This window comes from Grampus griseus (genome assembly GCF_964374135.1).
Source record: "Grampus griseus genome assembly, chromosome: 19".
Classification (NCBI taxonomy): Eukaryota; Metazoa; Chordata; class Mammalia; order Artiodactyla; family Delphinidae; genus Grampus; species Grampus griseus.
In genome coordinates this window covers 5,792,936-5,812,871 of record NC_139013.1, presented here as the reverse complement: position 1 = coordinate 5,812,871, position 19,936 = coordinate 5,792,936, and the positions used below count along the sequence as shown (strand labels likewise).

General features: G+C 52.7%; 2 protein-coding genes across 2 annotated transcripts in view; one reads left to right on the top strand and one right to left on the bottom strand.

Annotated features, from left to right (window-relative positions):
- The window catches only part of LOC309836324 (sialic acid-binding Ig-like lectin 14), a 54,895-nt gene extending 37,057 nt beyond the window's left edge, over positions 1-17,838 (bottom strand). Inside the window, exons 1-3 of the mRNA XM_082676279.1 lie at positions 17,703-17,838; positions 15,032-15,120; positions 14,275-14,372 (exon numbers count right to left, since the gene is read on the bottom strand). The gene's annotated coding sequence lies outside the window, so the exon portion shown is untranslated. The remainder of the gene's footprint in view (positions 1-14,274; positions 14,373-15,031; positions 15,121-17,702) is intronic.
- On the top strand, positions 15,758-18,814 carry LOC309836325 (cytoplasmic tRNA 2-thiolation protein 1; the record flags this gene model as incomplete). Its single annotated transcript, XM_082676280.1, has 2 exons — positions 15,758-16,265; positions 17,724-18,814. The coding sequence occupies 2 exons, from the start codon at positions 15,758-15,760 to the stop codon at positions 18,257-18,259; spliced, it is 1,044 nt and encodes a 347-aa protein (XP_082532406.1). The 3' UTR covers positions 18,260-18,814.
- Positions 18,815-19,936: the final 1,122 nt, after the last annotated feature.

The following is a 19,936-nucleotide window of genomic DNA, read 5'->3' as shown; positions in this document are numbered from 1 at the left end:
CCCAGTCCTCCTCCTGCGCGGCCTCCCAGAACCCCACGTTGTCACAGTCCCAGTCCTCCTCCTGCGCGGCCTCCCAGAACCCCACGTTGTCAGTCCCAGTCCTCCTCCTGCGCGGCCTCCCAGAACCCCACGTTGTCAGTCCCAGTCCTCCTCCTGCCCTGGTGGAAGGCGGTGTGGTTCACCTGCGGTGGACGGAGATGCTCGGCGCTGCCCTCACCACAGGCCGTGGTGGCCCTGCCACCTGCCAGGCCTGTCCTCTCTCACCTTGTCGAGTGCCATTCTCCTGCCTGGAACCCCTTCTTATTCCCACTGTGGAGATGGAAAACCCAGACTTGTCCAGGAAGGTGCAGTTCAAAGGTGACCTCCCCTGAGAAACTTTTCTTGGATCCCCACCCCCATCCTGGTCAGTCAGTATCCTTAGCCTCTCAGCTCTCCCTCCTCGGCCATCTTCAAGGTTCTCAAGGATCATCACCTTCCAGAGGCCATCGGAGGAAGGCAGAGGTCAGGAGTGATAGGGGACCACCTGTGTCTCTGTTTCTCCTCCTACTAGAGAAAGACTAATCATCCCTTATGATTACCATGATGTTCATCATCAGCATCACCACCATCATCACTATCACCATCTTCATCATCTTCACCATCACCAACACAGTCACCTAACCTCCATCATCGCTATTACCAACATCATCACGACCATCACCACTGTGACCATCGCCACCATCATCACTGTCAGCAGCAGCAGCAGCACCTTAGCGATCACCATCATTACCACAATCACCACCATCAACACCACCACCACCGTCATGATCACCACCATCATGATCGCTGTCACTTACTGAGCACCTACTGTGTGCCACGCATTGGCTTCACCGCTTTATACTCATGAACTCAATGAATCTTTGTCTCATGAATGAGAGAACAGTGGCACAGAGCATAAATGCCCCAAGTTTATACACAGTTATACTAAGTAACAGTGTGCTGAATGAATGGCTGGATAAATGGATCGATGGATGGATAGACGGACGATCGGTCCCAACCTCAGATCACACAGGTAAAAATGGACAAGGCCAAGACTCAAACAGGCACCTAACAGACCCCAAACCCAGTGCTTTAATTTACCCCTTAGGTTAACTGCCCAATCTGAACAGCCCTGGTCTCAGAGAGACCCGGAGTCACTGGGATTGAGCCCTTCCCTTAGCTAGCTATTCAAGCTGATTCCAGACTCAGCCAGTCTAGACCAAACCTACAGCCTTTGGTTCTGGTTTCCCCCAGTGCAAGTTCTTCTTGACTCATCAATCCTACCCCCTGGATACTCTCTGGCCCAGACGCTCTCAGCTCAGAGACTGGCAACTCCAGCCCTGACTCTCCAAGGCCAGGTGCAGACCCCTCTGCTCTCTTGCCCCTGCCCCTCCCCATTCCTGCCACACCTGGTTCACTACATAGATGGCGTAGTGCAGTGGCTGGGGCTGCAGGAAGGGGCGCAGGTGGAGGAGCAGGTGCTGCAGGTGCTGGGCTTGCCCGCGGTAGGGCACCACTACCACCATGTGGTGCTGTGTCCAGCAGTCAGGTGGCCAGTATTGGCCTCCCAGCTCCACCAGGGCGTTCTTTTCCACCACCTGCTCCATCGTCAGGTTCTCTGGGATCACCATCTTCAAGGGCCCACCTGAGAGAGGCAGAGGCCAGGGACGGTCAGGGACCCACCCCAGAAACCCCACCACCCAGCTGTATTGGGTTAAATCACGCCCTCCACAAATTCACGTCCACCCAGAAGTCCAGTATGTGACCTCATTTGGAAATAAGGGCTTTGCGGATATAATTGGTTCAAGTGCGGTCATACTGGTTGACGGTGGGCCCTAAATCCAATGCCTGGGGTTCTTATAAGAAGGCCATGCAAAGAACCAGAGAGAAGGTAAGTGGCCACAGAGGCAGAAATTAAAGTGACGCTCCTCCAAGCCCAAGACTGCCAGCAACCACCAGAAGCTAGGACAGAGGCACAGGATGGTGTCTCAGAACTTCCAGAAGCAACCAGCCCTTGACCACACCTTGATTCCAGACTTTTGGCCTCCAGAACCGTGAGGGAGTACATTTCTGCTGCTCTAAGCCACCCAGCGTGTGGTACTTTGTTATGCCAGCCCTGGCACACTAACACGCCAGCCCGAAGGGCTCTGAGCTGGGCCCAGTCCCTTCGCCTCCCCGCACCTCCTTCTGTGTTCCTCCCCTCGTCTCTCCCCTGGCTCCCATGCTTCTCTTGTTCCTCCCCCAGCAAGCTCATCACCTCCTGTTGCTTTTCTCCCTGTGGGCCCTGATGGTCCTCAATCTGTCTCCTGAGCTCCAACCCCAACCTGCCTCCCAAATGTCTCCTCCAGGGTGGTTCTCCGGCCACCCACTCTCCCTACATCTCAACCCAGCCTTCTCAGTTCCCGCTCTCACTGAGGGCTCCACCGACCACTCAGTCGCCCCCAGCCGTACCTCTTCTTTCGGCAGCGGACCATATTTTTTGCCCAAGATGGCCACAACAGTATCGCATATCCAACAGGCCCTTCTTTTTTTTATGGCGGGGGGGGGGGCCACCACACGGCATGTGGGGTCTTAGTTCCCTGACCAGGGACCAAACCCGCACCCCCTGCAGTGGAAGCAAGGAGTCTCAGCCACTGGACCGCCAGGGAAGTCGCCAACACGCCCTTCTCACTGTGGCTCTAACACTCTTCCTGCTTATTGAGAAGTGAGTCTCTGTCCCCACCCCTTAAAACCGGGTGGCCTTTTATGACTGTCCCAGTGAATGGAGGATGGCAGAAGTGACAGACGTTATGTGGCTTTTGAGACTAGATCACATAAAAGTCCATTTGGCTTCTGCCTCGTTTCCATGAAGCCTTCAGCTGCCATAGAAGCTCTGAGGCCACCATGCTGTGAGGAAGCCCAACTAGCCTGTGTGGAGAGACCCTAAGATCACATGAAGAGAGTGAGGCACCCAGCCAGCTCCTGGTTCCTTCTAGCTCCAGCCTCATCTCACAACTGCGTGAAAACGTGGACCACAACTGCCCAGCTGAGCCCCTCTCCCAAATTCCTGACCCCGCCCCCACACTCTGAGAGTTCATGATTGTCTAAAGATGATAAGTTTTGGGGTGGTTCGTTTTGATGCAGCGACAGATAATACATAATCCGTTGTCCCCAGCCACCAAGCCCGCTGCCTTCTGCTTCCTGGTCCTGCCCTACTCCTCAGGGATTCCTGCCAGCTCCCCAAAGCCCGAGGTGTGGCTGGGGGTGTAGGAGGCCCCTGCAAGCTTACTGATGTAGGGAGAGATGATGGGGCAGCTGGGCAGACCCTCCTCACCGATGTCCACAGGGTGGATCTGGCTGAGGTTGGAGTACCCGTCCTGGTGAGGGATTTCCGCAGAGGAGACCTGAACCAGAAAAAGTAGCCCTTCCCCTTCCTCAGGCTTGTCTTGTATGAGGAAGCGCAGGAAGGAGGCGCAGCCGTGGCGGTGGTGGTTCCAGTAGAGGAATGCCCCTGCCGGCAGCAGCTGTACCCCCAGAAATAAGAGGAGCCCCACCGCTGCACCTTTCTGGGAAAGGAAACAGAAGGTTTCTGCTGGAACAGATGTTTCCTCCCTTCTTGCAAACCCCTCACTCTGGCCCCGGGTGGCTCGGTCCCCATCTCCTGCGCCCATCCTTCCCCAACTGGCTCTGCACACGGCACAGAGGGGAGGCCAGAGGAAGAGACTTGCTGAAGCCACTCAGGGCCACCTGCCATGCGCACATCTCCAGCCTCATCCCTCCCACCTCTGGTCACACTGCACGCTGGCTGGGCTGCTCCCCTGGGTGAGTGACCCAATCTCTCTAAGACTCGAAGTCTTCGTCTATGAAAAGGGGCTTATGGCTGGATCAGACTCGCTGTGCGAGGACACGCAATGTGCGGGAGTCAGAGGGTGACACGGACTCAGCATTTTCCCCGGAGTGGGCCAGGTTCTCTCACATCTCCAGCATCCTGTGACGGAAGGGAATAACCCCACTCCTGCTCTTTCTGGGTGCCCTCTCCCCTCTGCCACCACAAGCACCAAGTAGCCCCTCGCAGCTTCCACGGCCCCTGTATCTCCCTCTACCACCATCTAATCATCCTGGATCGTGACCGTCGGTACCAGCCTCCCTCACCAGACGAGGGGCCTGCTGAGAGCAGGGTTCAGGACTAACTCAGTTCTAGGTGCCCAGCATTTCCCGGCACAGCAGGCCCCAGGAAATGGATGCATGAGTGAATGAATGAATGAATGGGTGGACGGATAAGATGCTATTCACCACCTGCTAAACCCTTCCTCCTCCTTCAAGAGCTCCTTGTCTAGGGACTCTTCTCCAAGTCCTTCACTCTCGTCTACACTCTGTCTGGCCTCTCCTGGTCCCAGGCATCTCTGCTGTCACAGCTCTGGTCAGCAGACCTAGACAGATCCGAGTCCACTCGCTCTCCCTCACCCACCCGGGAGCTCTGGGAGGGCAAAGCTCGGCATGACTCCTCTCTGGGTCCCAGCATCACCCAGCACATGAGCTGAGCGTTCACCTATTGATTCAGCCGGGTTTACGAAGCACCCACTCTGTGCCAGGCGTTACAGCGGGAACCAATGAAGCAGCCAGAAAGACAGTCAACGAAAATCTCCACCCCTCCCCCGCCTCCGCCCCCATGAAACCTACACTCTGGTAGAAGAGAGAGGCAAGAAAATGGATAATTTCAGAGAGCGATAAAAGCCTATATATGAAAGAGAGAGGAGGAAGGGGAGTAGAGAGTCAAGATTCAGAGAGGTGACCTCAGCCCTGGTGGCTGGCGAGGCAACATTTAACTGAGCCCTGGAAGACGGGGCGGAGGCAGCCACGGGGAGTGTCTCTGGCAGAGGGAACAGCAAGTGTAAAGGCCCTGAGGCAGGAAGGGGGAGAATACCGGAAAGAGTGGCAGGGGACTGAAGCTAGATCAGAAAGTCTCTTCTGTGGTCTTCCCTGGTGGCGCAGTGCTTAAGAATCTGCCTGCCAATGCAGGGGACACGGGTTCCAGCCCTGGTCCGGGAAGATCCCACATGCTGTGGAGCAACTAAGCCCGTAGGCCACAACTACTGAGCCCGCACGCCACAACTACTGAAGCCCGTGTGCCTAGAGCCTGTGTGCCACAACTACTGAAGCACACGTGGCTAGAGCCCGTGCTCCGCAACAAGAGAAGCCACCGCAATGAGAAGCCTGTGCACCGCAATGAAGAGTAGCCCCTGCTCGCCGCAACTAGAGAAAGCCCGCATGCACGGCAACGAAGACCCAAGGCAGCCCCAAAAATTAATTAATTTAATAATTTTAAAAAAAGAAAGGCTCTTCTAGGTCACGGTGAGGGGGGAGCAGGACAGCGGTGTGATCTGGGTCACACAGATAAAAGATTGCTCTGGAGCGAGGGTTCGCAACTGGGGAAGTTTCTGTCCCCACGCAGAGGACATCTGGCAATGTCTAGAGACATTTTTGATTGTCACAAATGGTAGGGGGATGCTGCTGGCATCTGGTGGGCTAGCAGAGGCCAGGGATGCCCCTGAATATCTTACGGTTTACAAGATGGCCACACCCACACCCCATAAAACCAAGGATGTCAAGTACTGAGGTTGCTAAACTGCTCTACAGGCAATGTGGTATGTTCTTCAGCAATGCAGGGTGACCCAGCGGGGTAGAATGCCTTGGTCTCTTTGTTTCTCCCTCCCTCCCTCCCTCCCCTTCTTCTTCCCTCTCCCCCACCCCCACCTCTCTCTCTTTCCCCAAAGAAACTTCTTGGCCTTGAGACCTGGGTCGCTGTCAGCACTGGTCCCTAAGGAGGACTGGGGAGTGTTCTCATTGCCTGCTCTCGCAAAGACTCACTGATGACAAGGACTGATTCATGGACCGAAGGCTTCCCTCTGGCTGTAGCATGAAGAACAAATCCTGGGGTTTTTTTCCCCTTTCCTTTCTGTGTTTCAAGGGCTCCCAGCTAATGGATGACGAATCCTGTTTTGAATTTACACTTGGAAAGAAGTGGAAAGTGGGGATCTTGCGGAAAGATGGTAGAGAATGAAATGGGATCAGGGGAAGTTCTGCTCCCCAGGTTCATCCCAGGGGACACCTGTCGGCTGGAAGCAAATGGGTCCCATGAACAGAAATGGGTAGGATTTGCACTGGTCCATGCTGGTCCCCGTGATCATTCTGAAGCCAAAGGTGAACAATGTGAATAGAAGCATCAATGAGCTTATCGAAAGGCGCTGAAAAGTTACATACAGGCTGACGTCCTTGTCACTAAACTGGCGCGTATACTTTTAGATGAACTACAAAACGATCTCGTTACAGAAGCAGGCTCAGGACCAAGTCTCAAATGTGGGGCAAGACAGGATGTGATCAGGGATAGACAATCCTCCAACTTAAGGAAACAAGAGCATTACGGAAACAAGAATCCAATCTCGGTAGCAGATTCTGTCGTGGGACAGGCATCAGGTAGAATTTCTCCCAGCCTTTCAGCTGGAAAGGCAGCTTTCAGAGGAGCGCTGTTTCAGAGAATACCATCCAGGCTTTTGAGTGGCACATCTAGAATTAGACACCCATCCTTTAGGCAAAACGAGAACTAGACCCCACGTGTATGGTGGAACTGCACCCTGCTCACACACACACACACACACAAGGTAATCAATAGCCAAAAACATCTCAGGGGCTTCCCTGGTGGCGCAGTGGTTGAGAATCTGCCTGCCGATGCAGGGGACACGGGTTCGAGCCCCGGTCCGGGAGGATCCCACATGCCGCGGAGCAACTGGGCCCATGAGCCGCAACTACGGAGCCTGTGCATCTGGAGACTGTGCTCTACAACAGGAGAGGCCGCCACAGTGAGAGGCCCGCGCACCGCGATGAAGAGTGGTCCCTGCTCGCCGCAACCAGAGAAAGCCCTCGCACAGAAACGAAGACCCAATGCAGCCAAATAAATAAATAAATAAAATGACTTTAAAAACAACAACAAAAAAACATCTCAGGAACTTCAGCCGGATTTGGTGCTGTCCTTCAGAGACCAAGACCAGTCTTTGAAATACCCTGGTAGAGTCAGCCCAGCAGCCATTTATGGACGCGTTTGCTGGGATGAAAAGAGCAGGGCTCATGACATTCCCCATGTCCCAGCTGGGGATGCTGCGGGTGTGGCCCACGCCTGAATCATGCCACACGGGCCAGTGGCCAGCTGCTCTGTGAACAGGGGGTGCCAACAAAGCCTTGAAGGCGATATCTCCCGCTCCGAGGCAGGGCGTCAGTGAGCTCGGAGGAGTGAAGAGCCTCAGGTGGGGCGTGTCCCCTCAGGAGCCTGATTCTTCATGCAGGAGCTGGATGCATCCGTCGTTTCCGGGGAGCCACCAACAGAGCAAGTGTGTTAGTTACACATCACGCTGGTTCCAGAGTTCAGACACCCAGACTCACCTTCCCAGATGTCCTCCTCATGCTGGGAGGGAAAGCCCACTGCTATTGGAAGTGTGGTTTGTCTCTTGGAAAACCCAGTAAAAATGACCCTCAGATTCCACAGGGTACGTGAGAGGCACTTCTAGAGCCTGAGAGTTATGTAGATTTCAAAGGATTGTTTTTTTACTCCTGGTTTTTATAATTAATCTCTATTGTATCCATAGGGATTATGATTTAGTGCGACACAGTGCTACTGTATTTGGGGCTCTTGATGATGTAAGTTTAATTATAAATAATCATTAAAAAAAAAAAAGAATTTGCTAATCCCAAACTCTAGTCCTCAGTATGTCTGTGAGTCCGCTTCTGTTTTGTAGATAGGTTTGTGTCATAGTTAATTCCATATATAAGTGATATCATATGGTATTAGCGGATATAAACTATCATATATAGGACGCATAAACAACAAGGTCCTACTGTATAGCACAGGGAACTATATTCACTATCCTGTGATAAACCATAATGGAAAAGAATATATAAAAAAAGAATGTCTATACGCGTATAACTGAGTCACTTTGCTGTGCAGCAGAGATTGACACAACCCTGTACATCAACTATACTTCAATTTAAAAAATTTAAAAAAAAAAGAATTTGGCAGTATTATCATGTGACTATAGTTGTGGAAGCACAAAGGTGTATTCTTATTACTTCCTCAAAAAACAGAAAAGATTCCATCTCACTACCATTGAAAGGTAAACCAGGTATGATAAAATCAATTTTATGTTTTGTTTCTCAAAGTTATGTAAGATTTCAGGAAAAAATTCTGATGTCTTAAACTAGCAGCAATGTTCGTGCATGGTACATGATTCAAATTAGTAGCGTGTACACCCACATTTTCCAGCTGACACGGTACTGTTTGGTCTAATAATAATCTTATACTTTCATTTGTAGGCAAGAGGGAAGGTGTGGAAAGCAAACCATTGAGAAGCCCCTCTCTCCAAAGAAAATCTCACATTAGAAACATGTCTTCTTTAAGAATGAAAGCCAGGGCTTCCCTGGTAGCGCAGTGGTTGAGAGTCCGCCTGCCGATGCAGGGGACACGGGCTCGTGCCCCGGTCCGGGAGGATCCCACATGCCGCGGAGCAGCTGGTCCCGTGGGCCATGGCCGCTGAGCCTGCGCGTCCGGAGCCTGTGCTCCGCAACGGGAGAGGCCACAACAGTGAGAGGCCCGCGTACCGCAAAAAAAAAAAAAAAAAATGAAAGCCATTTTTTTCAGTCAAAAAAATATCTTTCTGCCTGCATCTGTTAGGTTCAGATATACATGCCCCAGATCAGATTGTGCTTTTTGCCCTAAGGCAATCCCTAAACTCCCTGACCTCCAAGGAGGTAAGAATTGTCTTTGGGGATCTGGAAGCTGTTTCAGCTAGCAAGGTAGAGATCTTCCCAGCGGGGTATATACACAGAACTCCCTGAGGCGGTGGCGTGTGCTTCAAGTCTACTCATTTTGATGAAGGTGAAGCTTGGCTCACGTTGGGATGGTCTGTATTTAGAACAACCAAAAGCATTATAATTAGTGAAGCTGATTTTTTTAAAAGTTTAACTGGAATGTTTTCAGGGACAAATTTTTCAAGTTACACTGAATACAATATCCAGGTAAACTGGTTAGAACTGGTGCACACTATTCTCTAAGATAATTAAAACCTATCTGAGTCATGTCACGAAATATTTATTCCATGAACAGCCTACCCTCATCTCATGTCACCTTATAAGACGTGTGGTTTCTACCTGTAACGATAACAAAAACTTGTTAATGTTGAAAAATTTCAGGTATCAACTTAAAATGAGTTAGGTGGTGGTACAAAGCTTTTCAAAATGGTTTTGGGGTCTCCCAAGCAAAAGTGTTTTAAGATGACTATGATATATGCCACACACACACACTCATTCAGACTTCTTACATCTTAGCTAGTTTCAAGACTTATGAAAAAGTATTTTAGCCATTTTCTAAATCGTAAAACAGAGGCTAACGGGAAAATTCATTTACTGCATCATAAGTACACATATTAAGCTTCTTGGTTAAGGTCCCTTGTCTTGGGGAGTAGAGCAGAATGACTTTGCTATTTGCTAAGACTTACTTTAGTCCAGAACAGGGCTATCCAACACAATAACAGGTCACAGATGTAATTTAAAATTTCCTACTAGCCACATTTGTCGAGTAAAAATAAACAAGTACAATTACTTTTTAATATTACACTTAACCCACTGTATAAAAATATTACCATTTCAACATGCAATTCAGATAAAATATTTTAGTGAGGTATTCCACATTTTTTTTCACATAAAGTCTTCTCATCTGGTAAGTATTTACATTTTCAGCACAGCTCGATTCAGACTATTCACAGTTCAAATACTCATTAGCCACATGTGGCCAATGGGTACCATTCTGAACAGCCACCCCTCAGACGTCTGTACATAGTTCTTGTGCGCCTGGCAAAAACCTGTATGCTCACATCGTTCGGTCCCATTTCTGTCCATGAGTTCAAGCTGGTTAGTGGTCTTGTTCAAATTTTCCACAGCTTCATTGTTTGTCTACTTGATTAATTACCGAGAGAGAGAGGTAATAAAATGTCACAGTGCTTCTGGAATGTGTCAATTTCTTCCTGCAGTCCTGTTAACTTTAGTTTTATTTCTTCCGGGACTATGCTGTTATGTGCATCCCAGTTTAGAACTGTTTCATCATCCTAGTTGTTCCTTTTTCCTCTGTGATGACATTTTATTACTGATAGTGCTTTCTGACTCAAAATGTCTTTTGGTTGGTGGTTAATGTGGCTAAAAGATTTCTCTGAGTTCTTTGTCTGGTGTATCTTTTCCATCCTTTTACTTTCACTTTCTGAGTCTATTCATTACATGTGGACCTCGTGTATATAGCATATAACATCTTTTTTTCTTCTTAATTCTCTTGGTGCTAGAGAAAATTCTGCTTGTTCCTATTTTTTTCTACAGCAAAACGTATTTAAAAACATATTTCTTAACGATTTCCCTCAACCTAAACCAACGTAAGGTAAGCTTTTAGGTTTTATTGACTATACATTCCACAGTGGGAGTCCTGACATGAATCAAACACTTCTCTGGTGCTGGTCCATTTCATCCTCAAAGCCACCCTTTGATTTCACAGAAAAGGATACTGAGGCTCAAAGTCACTCAGGTGTGAGAAAAGAGCATGAATCTGAGTCCAGGCTCATGTGTGTGACTCCCAGGGGTCCCCGCTTAACTGAGGGTGCGTCTTAGGGGGACACGGGTGGTAGAGTTCATGGAAGGCTTCCCCAAAGAGGTAATATCTGGTTAGGTCCTGAAGGATGAGTAGGCATTCAAGCCCCATTCAAAGTGGGCGAAGGGTATTCTGGGCAGAGAGATGGAGGCAACAGAGAGCTTGGTGTATTTAGGTAGTGACGGTAATGGTAGCTAATATCTGCGGAGTGCTTACTGTGGCCCAAACACTGTTCTAAGCACTCAACGTGTACCTCTTCCCAACCTCAGCACTACTGACATTCTGGGCAGGTTAGCTCTCTGCTGGGGAGGCTGTCCTGTGTATTAGAGATCTACTAACATTGCTGGCCTCTACCTACCGGATGCCAGTCCCCCTCAACCCAGTTGTGACAACTAAAACTGCCTGCCAAATGTCCCCTGGGGGACAAAAATCATCCAGGTTGAGAACCACTGCTCTACTCCTGGACTGCACTATTTCATCTCTATCTTACAGGTGAGGAAACGTAACTTGTCCACATTTACACAACTAGATTGGTCATCCGAGGATCTGAACCTCCATCCTTAACCACCACATCCGACAGCAGCAGTCTCCTGCCCGAGCTGAGTGTTCACTGGGGCGCAGATAACAGGAGGATACAAGAAAGGAGAGGTAGGCTAGGAGCAGCTCAGGAAGGGCCTTGAATACCTGGCCTGCTCTGTTCCAGGCTTTCTGCCCAGTGATGCTAGGGACCCAGATGCAAATCCAACCAAACCCTTCTCAAAAAGCACCCAACCCGGGACTTCCCTGGTGGCGCAGTGGTTAAGAATCCGCCTGCCAACGCAGGGGAAACGTGTTTGAGTCCTGGTCCGGGAAGATCCCACACGCCGCGGAGCAACTAAGCCCGTGCGCCACAACTACCGAGCCTGCGCTCTAGAGACCCCGAGCCACAACTACTGAAGTCCACGCGCCTAGAGCCTGTGCTCCGCAGCAAGAGAAGCCACTGCAATGAGAAGCCCATGCACCTGAAGACCCAACGTGGCCAAAAGTAAATTAATTAATACATTTAAAAAAAAAAGAAAGAAAAAGCACCCAACCCAAAGAGATGCTGAAACAGAGGCAGCCACAACCCAAGGTGACAGGGCCTCTGACAAAGTAAGGGACCAGGGGCGTGGGAGCCCAGAGGTGGCTTGTTAACCCAAGGCAGGGGAGAAGGGATCCTGTGGACTTCCTGGGGGAAGTACATCCAAGTGGCTACCTGGAGGAGAAACAGGAATCAGTGTGGCGGGGGAGGAGGAGTGAGGGTTGGAAGGTCTTCAGGAAGGGGAGGGAGCATGTGCAAACACCTGGCAGAAAAAGTTATTTCTCCAGCAAAGGTGGGGACCTGCCAGAGGTGCAGGGGTGAGAGATGAGGCTGCAAAGTCATCAGGGGCCAGGTCACAAACACCAGGCTGAAGGACTCAATCTTCACCCTCTAACTGACAAGCAGTCGACACCAACTCAGTCTCTCCCCTTAGAAACTAAGTTAACATGTTACCACTGCTGCCCCAGGGGAATGACATAAGGAACCAGAACACTGCCCTCCACTCTTTTCACAGCTCTTGCTAAACACCAAGCCCTGTCTTGAACGCTTTACATATATGAAATCATCTAGTTCCTCCAACAGCTGCTCTTATTATCCCCTGAACAGAGGAAGCCCAGAAAGGTTAAGACACCTACTCAAGGTCACACAACTAAGCAAGTGGCACACGGAGTGACGCGGGCAGGCTGGCTTTCACATCCTCTTTTTTTTCACTGAAGCCCAGTTTAAGACGAACCTTTTTTTTTTTTTAAACTAACTTCTCACTCAATATGTGTGAGTGAGTGGTGTGGAGATCCGCTTAAATACTCAAATAAAGAAACTTTCATAGCGAGGGACTAAAACCAACACAGCAACACCTGAATGTATACTAATTTGGGGATAGAAAACCAGGCACAGCAGAATGCCACTTAAGCCAGGGCCTCTCAGCTTCGGCACGACTGCTATTCGGGGCCCGGGTGATTCTTCGCTGTGGGAGGCCATCCTGTGCAGAGTATGCTTACCAGCATCCCTGGCCTCTGCCTGCCTGATACCAGTCACACCCTTCCCCTTGCACCCCCGTCGTCACAATCAAAACTGTCTCCAGACATTGCCAAATGTTCTCTTGGGGATAAACTCACACCCAACTGAGAACTGCCTTAGCTTATCTGTAGGTTGCCTGAGATTTTGAAATTCCCAACTCACGGCTTGCTTTAAAAGAAAACTTAGGCCTAGCCCCCCCAACCCCGAAAAGGCAGCCATGCCTGGTTATGAGACTTTAATGGACGAAAATTATAAAAGTTTATGGCTTGGTCGATAAACACTTTGCTGTTAACTCATTTATTTTCACACACACTCTGTAAGGCAGGTACGATGATTATCACCTCCATTTTACAGACGAGGAACTTGAGATGGTGCAAGGGAAGTGCAGAGCACCGGTGTCTGGCACGTGCTAACTCCTTATTAAGTGGCCCCCACCCCCCATGCCCTGGTTAGCAGCACCTGTGATCTCTGGGCTCCTGCAGCCCCTGACATCTGGAACCTCCACATCAAACTGTGTCGTCCTTATCTCCCCAACCAGGCCTGGTACACCTGTGTCCCAGAGAATAGGACCTGGCACACAGAAAGCCTCAGGAAATGATTAACAAGTGAGTGAACCCGATGACCAGGCTTCAACAAATAGGTCCAGACACCCAAATGTCCCCCATCACTACTCTCTCAAGAGCTTCACAGGAGTAGAGACAAAAGGATCTCAGAATATAACATGCAGGAGAGGCGGCAATTAGGGGGCTGAGGGCTTGGACCTGGGAATCAGGGCTCCGGTAGACTCTTGGGAAGGTGCTCCGTTTTTTGGTTTGGGGGGACTTGTTCCCCGGGGAACCCTCCGTCTTACGGGTCTCACGTGCCCTCCATCCCGAGTTCTGCCTTCAACTCCACCAGGCAGGAGGCGTGAGCACTGGCTCCTGAGCCAGGTGCGCGCATGTCTGCTCACCGCGTTTATGCCCCGAACCCGCGTAGAGAACCGCAAACCACTACTTTTCGGCTCCGCGCAAGCATAACGCCCCCAGCGCGCACGACGGCGGTCCTCAGCCGGGGCGCACACCCGCTCTCACGTCAGTGGGGGCGCGCGCAAGAACCCAAACTGTATCTCCGATCCTTGAAACCGGTCCACCGCCCTCGCTACCTCTCCCTTTCGCACCCCTATCCCCTTCGTACCCCGCCCTGACGCCTCTCCACCCCCACCACAAACTCCACCATGCTCCCACAAGAGCAGAAAATCTAAAAAACATACATCTGTGGAATAAACCACAGCGCGCAGCGCAGGTCAGCACCCAAATCACACGCCTCACCAGCTCCTGCGCAGGCGCACTCGGAAATCGAGCCGCACTGGCATGGAGCACTCTGGGAACCGTAGGCGGGAACGAAAGACAACACCGCGAGGATCGCCGGGAGTTGTAGGCCCAGCTTGTCCGAGAGCCGTAAGCGCTCCAGGCCGAACCGCCGCACGGGCACCTGGGAGTCATTCGCGGGTTGACCCAAAGCTTTCTGGGAGTCGTAGTTATCTTACCTGCTTCCGCGTTTTCTCTGAGCCTGGACCGTCCGGCGCGGGCTCTACTCAGGTGAGTGCCTCCTCCCGCGGCGGGTCGATCTCGGCCCTTGGTCGTGCTGCCGTGGAGGAGTTGATGGTCTCCATATTTCTCTCCCACGCATTCGGTAGGCATCCCTCGGGAGATGGCACTCCCCTCCGTGATCCCCCCAAAGCCGGTCTACCGCCGGCCCTCCACGCGGGAGTGCCCTAAGCCTCTGGTGTCCCTGCTGACCCGCTTTGGACTCTGCCGGCCGGGTCTGACTCCTTGTTCCCACCGCCCAAGCTGGGTGCGGTAGGAGCGCACCCTCTTCTGTCCTGATTACAACCTTAGAGTGGTCAGGGCTGGCCTTCGGTGAGAGTCAGACGGCCGTGGAAGCCCAGAGGAGGCGCCAGACCCAGGCCAGAGTTCTGGAAAGACTTGCAGAGCAAAAGACCTCAAATCTTGCCATGCCCAAAAGAAATTCCAGATTCTTTGCCATAAGCTTACTCCTCTTACAATATTTCCCCAGTCTTCCCTAACCCCCACCACCTCTTTACTAAATGGTCCCGCTACCCTTACAAGTGCTCAAGTCAAAACAAAAGTTGGAGTTGTCCTGAGTCCTCTGTTTCATCCACTGCCGTCCCCCAAGACTTGGCAGAGTCCCATCTACTCTGTCTCCGGAAGCGATCCAGAATGTGACCACTTCTCTCCAATTCCACTGTCTCCACTCTGCTCCGAGCTACCACTGTTGCTTACCTGGATCACTGCAGGAGCCTCCTCACCGGTCTGCCCATGTCTGTCCTTGCCACTCTCCACCCCTCTATTCACACGCAGCCCAAGGGATCCTGTTAAAATAGAAATTAGATCCTGTGACTATACAGCTTAAAACCATCCAACGGTTCCTGTTTCAGTCAGAATAAAGTCCAAGCTCCTCACCCTGCCAATCTCCAAGCCCCCGACCCTCTCCAGTCTTGAACCACCCACACACCTTCCACCCAAAAGAACACAGACAGGACCTGCCCTTTCAGGTCCTTTGCATTTGGTATTAACTCTATCCGGAAAATTCTTACCACCTTGATCTAATGCCTAACTCCTTCTCTTCCTTCTGGTCTGAGCTCAGAGGGTAACCTATTTATATCTGAAAACTATTTTGGGTCGGCCCCTCCACTAGAACTTAGTGCCTGCAACCCTTCCTGTTTTACTCCCTGCTGTGTCCCCAGTGCCTAACCAATGTTGGGCACTTTGGAGGCACTGAGTGGATATCTGTTGAACAAATGAATGAAAGCTTAAACTGAGACTTGAAGGTGCCAGGCCTGCACAGCGCTGAGGGAAGACTGTTCCAGACAATGGGTTTACTCTGGGCACTATTTAGGCATTCTGCCGGGAGGCAACGACCCCTTAATCTGGAATCCACGTGTAACCCGCCTCCCCTCTCCACCCATCCAGGAGAAGCCAACCCTCCCGCCTCGCCAGGACCCCGCGATGCCCGCCCCGCAGTGCGCCTCCTGCCACAAGGCGCGAGCCGCCCTCCGCCGTCCGCGCTCGGGCCAGGCGCTGTGCACCACCTGCTTCTGTGCCGCCTTCGAGGCCGAGGTGCTGCACACGGTGGTCGCGGGCCGCCTGCTGCCGCCCGGCGCTGTGGTGGCCGTGGGCGCCTCGGGCGGCAAGGACTCCACTGTGCTGGCGCACGTGCTGCGCGAGCTGGCCCCGCGCCTGGGCATCTCGCTGCACCTCGTGGCCGTGGACGAGGGCATCGGCGGCTACCGGGACGCGGCGCTGGCGGCCGTGCGGCGGCAAGCAGCACGCTGGGAGCTCCCGCTCACCGTCGTGGCCTACGCAGAGCTCTTCGGGGGCTGGACGATGGACGCCGTGGCCCGCAGCACGGCCGGCTCCGGCCGCAGCCGCTCCTGTTGCACCTTCTGCGGGGTGCTGCGACGCCGGGCGCTAGAGGAAGGGGCGCGCCGCGTGGGAGCCACGCACGTCGTGACGGGTGAGCGCAGGCGCGGCACAGAGGGGCGCGGTGGGAGGAACGGGCGCATGCGCGGGCGAGGGGCAGACACTGTAAGTCCACTGAGGCGCATGCCCCAGAGGTCGTAAAGGAGACTGCGTGTATCCTAATTGGAGACGCTAAAAAAGGAGGAGGGGCTGTGCATGCACACTGAAGGTTCATAGTATGTGCATGTCCTTAGATTGGGCATGGTAAGCTTTTGAGTCACTGCCATCATCTTTGTACACACACGCTGGCAAATAGAGGGGTGGTAGGGTACTCTCTAGGGGCTAGGGCTGTGGTTCTCTGCACTTTTTTTTTATGACATTGTGTCCCTTGTCACAAAAGGAGGGGTATGAAGGGGCATCTCCCATCAGAAGCATCTAGTCTGAACGCAACTGTGTCCTTTTCTCTATTCGCTTCTCCTCTTTGATAACACTTTCTCTGTACCAATCATTACTTAAACAAATAATTGTTGACCATTTATTGTGTGCCAGATGCAAGCTATATAGCCTAGAACAAACTACCTAACCTTGGTTTCCTCTTTTATATAATAGGGATATTAATACTATCTAGGTCGTAGAGTTACTGGGAATTGGATGAATTATGGGAATTACGTATGACGCACTTAGACAAGACACTGAGAAACGGTAAACATATAAATGTTTGCCGTTATGATGATGCACAACACAGTCTCTGCTCCTGTCCGTTTCTCACATATGTAATTATAACCTGATTATAATTATTTCCTGTGCCACTAAGGAAAATGACACAGGAGGACCTAGTGAAGGGAGAAACGTGGGGATTAAGGAAGCGTTTCCTGAGTGAGCGGAGACCTGAAGCCGAGTGGGTAACTAGGTGAAGGACAAAACGGGGGTGGGAGAGGTTCTGAGCAGAGGAAACAGCTTATGCAAAGGCCCTGAGGAGGGAAAGTATGGCCGACTTAAGAAGCCGTAAGACCGGTGTTTTACTATAGACTCAAGTATAAGGTGACAAGTTGCAGAATAAGCAGAGATTCAGCTGCAAATTTATGGTGACTGTTGTGTAACTATGCACTTACTTTCTCCCTGGTCCTTCTAAATACCATAATCTGCATTCCCAGAGGCACTTGTGTCAACAGCCCACTTGAGCATCTCCATCAAATGCCATTTTGATGTCTGTGCGGTCTGAAGTACACTTCACTTGACTGAAATTATATCTGCAGCGTAAAGCAGTGTTACTCACTACCTGAAAGGGCACCGACCACAGAGCCTGGTTTGCAATAAGAGGGGGGCAAATGAGGGCATCCCAAGTTGCTCCACGGGAGCCTGGTGTGTTCCCCTCTCCTTTCTCGCGGGGTTCACCCGCAGCCTCCCCCGGCCGCCCCACGGTACCGCGGGGTCTCCTCCCGCGGACCCGCCGGCTCCCGCGGACCCGCCGGCCCCCGCGCCCCCTCCTCACCGGCTCGCGTCTCTCCCCCAGGACACAACGCCGACGACATGGCGGAGACGGTGCTCATGAACTTCCTGCGGGGCGACGCGGGCCGGCTGGCGCGCGGCGGGGGCCTGGGCTCTCCGGGCGAGGGGGGCGCCCTGCCGCGCTGCCGCCCGCTGCAGCTGGCCTCGCAGAAGGAGGTGGTGCTGTACGCGCACTTCCGCCGCCTGGACTACTTCTCCGAGGAGTGCGTGTACGCGCCCGAGGCCTTCCGCGGCCACGCGCGCGACCTGCTCAAGCTGCTGGAGGCGGCGCGGCCGTCGGCGGTGCTGGACCTCGTGCACTCGGCCGAGCGCCTGGCGCTGGCCCCGGCTGCGCGGCCCCCGCCCCCCGGCGCCTGCTCCCGCTGCGGGGCGCTGGCCAGCCGCGCGCTCTGCCAGGCCTGCGCCCTCCTGGAAGGCCTGAACCGCGGCCGGCCCCGCCTGGCCATCGGCAAGGGCCGCCGGGGGCTGGACGAGGAGGGGTCGCCGCGGGAGCCACAGCCGTCCGGACCCCCGACTTCGGAGCCCATCCCCGGCTTCTAGAGACTCCAGTTCTCCGCTGGGATCCGACGATGTGGGAGTGCGGGGCCGCCTGTAAATGACACTGTGAAGGAACCCGAGTTACCTTAGCCCGGGCTTCGGTGTGAGGTTGGGAAGGGGTAGGAACCCCTTACCTGTGGTCCTGCAGAAGCTGGGGCTCTGGGCTCCTGGGGCTGCGGAGGACTCCTGGGTGTCTGGGGGACCCCTGGGCCTCAGAGAGGAGAGAACTGTACAACTTTGCATTCCTGAGCGAGTGGGAATTAGGGGGCCTCTTGCCTGTACCTCTGTGGGGCCCTGGGCGTGCTCAGATAGTCCTAACCCTTCTTGAGCGCCTACTGTGTGCCTCATGTTTCATGTTTGCCTGCAGTGGGATAAGCAAAACCATGTAACGTGATGGGCACGTCAGTTACAGCAATCGTGATGCTTCTGTGTGAGCGCTGTACACAGGGCAGGCCGTCTCATTTCATCCCCAGCATGATCTCATTGGCTGTAGCCTTGTTACCGAGGCCAAGCTCGCTCTGCTCCCCGCACCACAGGCCAATAAATCGGAGAGGAAGTGTTGAGGCAAGGAATACGACTTTATTCGGGGTTTGGTTGCCAGTTTCTTTTACAGCACAGAGAGGGCGAGAAGATGAGGAAATAAAGTAAAAAGGCCATAAGTTTTGCAAATATCTCCTGGAATGGCCAGCCTCGGGGAGGGGGTGTGTTAATTTCTTCTTTCTTGCAGCCATTCACAGGTGGACAGGGTCCGGATGTTTCCCTGAACAAAGGCACTTTGGTTTAACATTCCGGCAGAGGGGCAGGGTTCCCCGAGGCAGGCCATTATGTATAGATAGTATCCTTTCAGTGAACAAAAGGGGCGGAAAGCAAAGGTTAAAGTAAAAGAAACAGATCCCACACGTAGTCAGAATTGACTCTTCCCTGTTACAGCCTGAGGCCAACTAGCCTGAGGTCACCTCGCTGGAGCCCCAACTAGGGGCTTACACCCAGGGCTGCCTAGGGCTCCTCAAGACAGTGGATTTAGTCCTTACCGTCAATCTCTGTGTGATGGGTGGGGAGCCGCTGGGTGAGCTCCCCAGACCTCAGATTCTAGAGGCAAAGCTGGGTGAGCCTGGGTCAGTGACTTAACCTCTCTGGTCTTCCATTTCCTCCACTGAAAATGGAATCAAAGCCTCCTAGCGAAGCACTGTTGTGAGTATTTGGTAATGGTGTCCGACTTGGTTGTTCGTATTAAAGTTTGGCCACCAGGGGGCTCTGGGTTGCAGGGTTGCCTCCCTGCCAGTCCAGACAGGTGTGAGGCTCAGAAACCTCTTGCCTGACCCCTGGGGAGACTTGGTGTCCTCGGTCCCACCTCCGAGCTTTGCTGGGCTGGTCCCTTGTCAGGAGTGCCCTCCTTTCCCATCTTCTGGCTCACATCCTCCAGGGGACTCCCAGAAGCCTCCCTGATTCCTCCCATCTAGGTGAGGCCGTCTCCTTCCCAGAACCAGCAGCCATGAAGTGGATCTGAGTCCACCTGAGCATTTTGTGGTGGAGAAGGTGCAAGGATGCAGAGCGTCTGCATCTTCACGACCATAAGGTGTGTGTTGGGGGGACTCAGAGACACCCCTTGCCAGTTGTTGGGGGCCCTACCCCGTCAGGATTCTCTTGTGCCCAGATTCCAGGGTCCCCAGGATATAGATG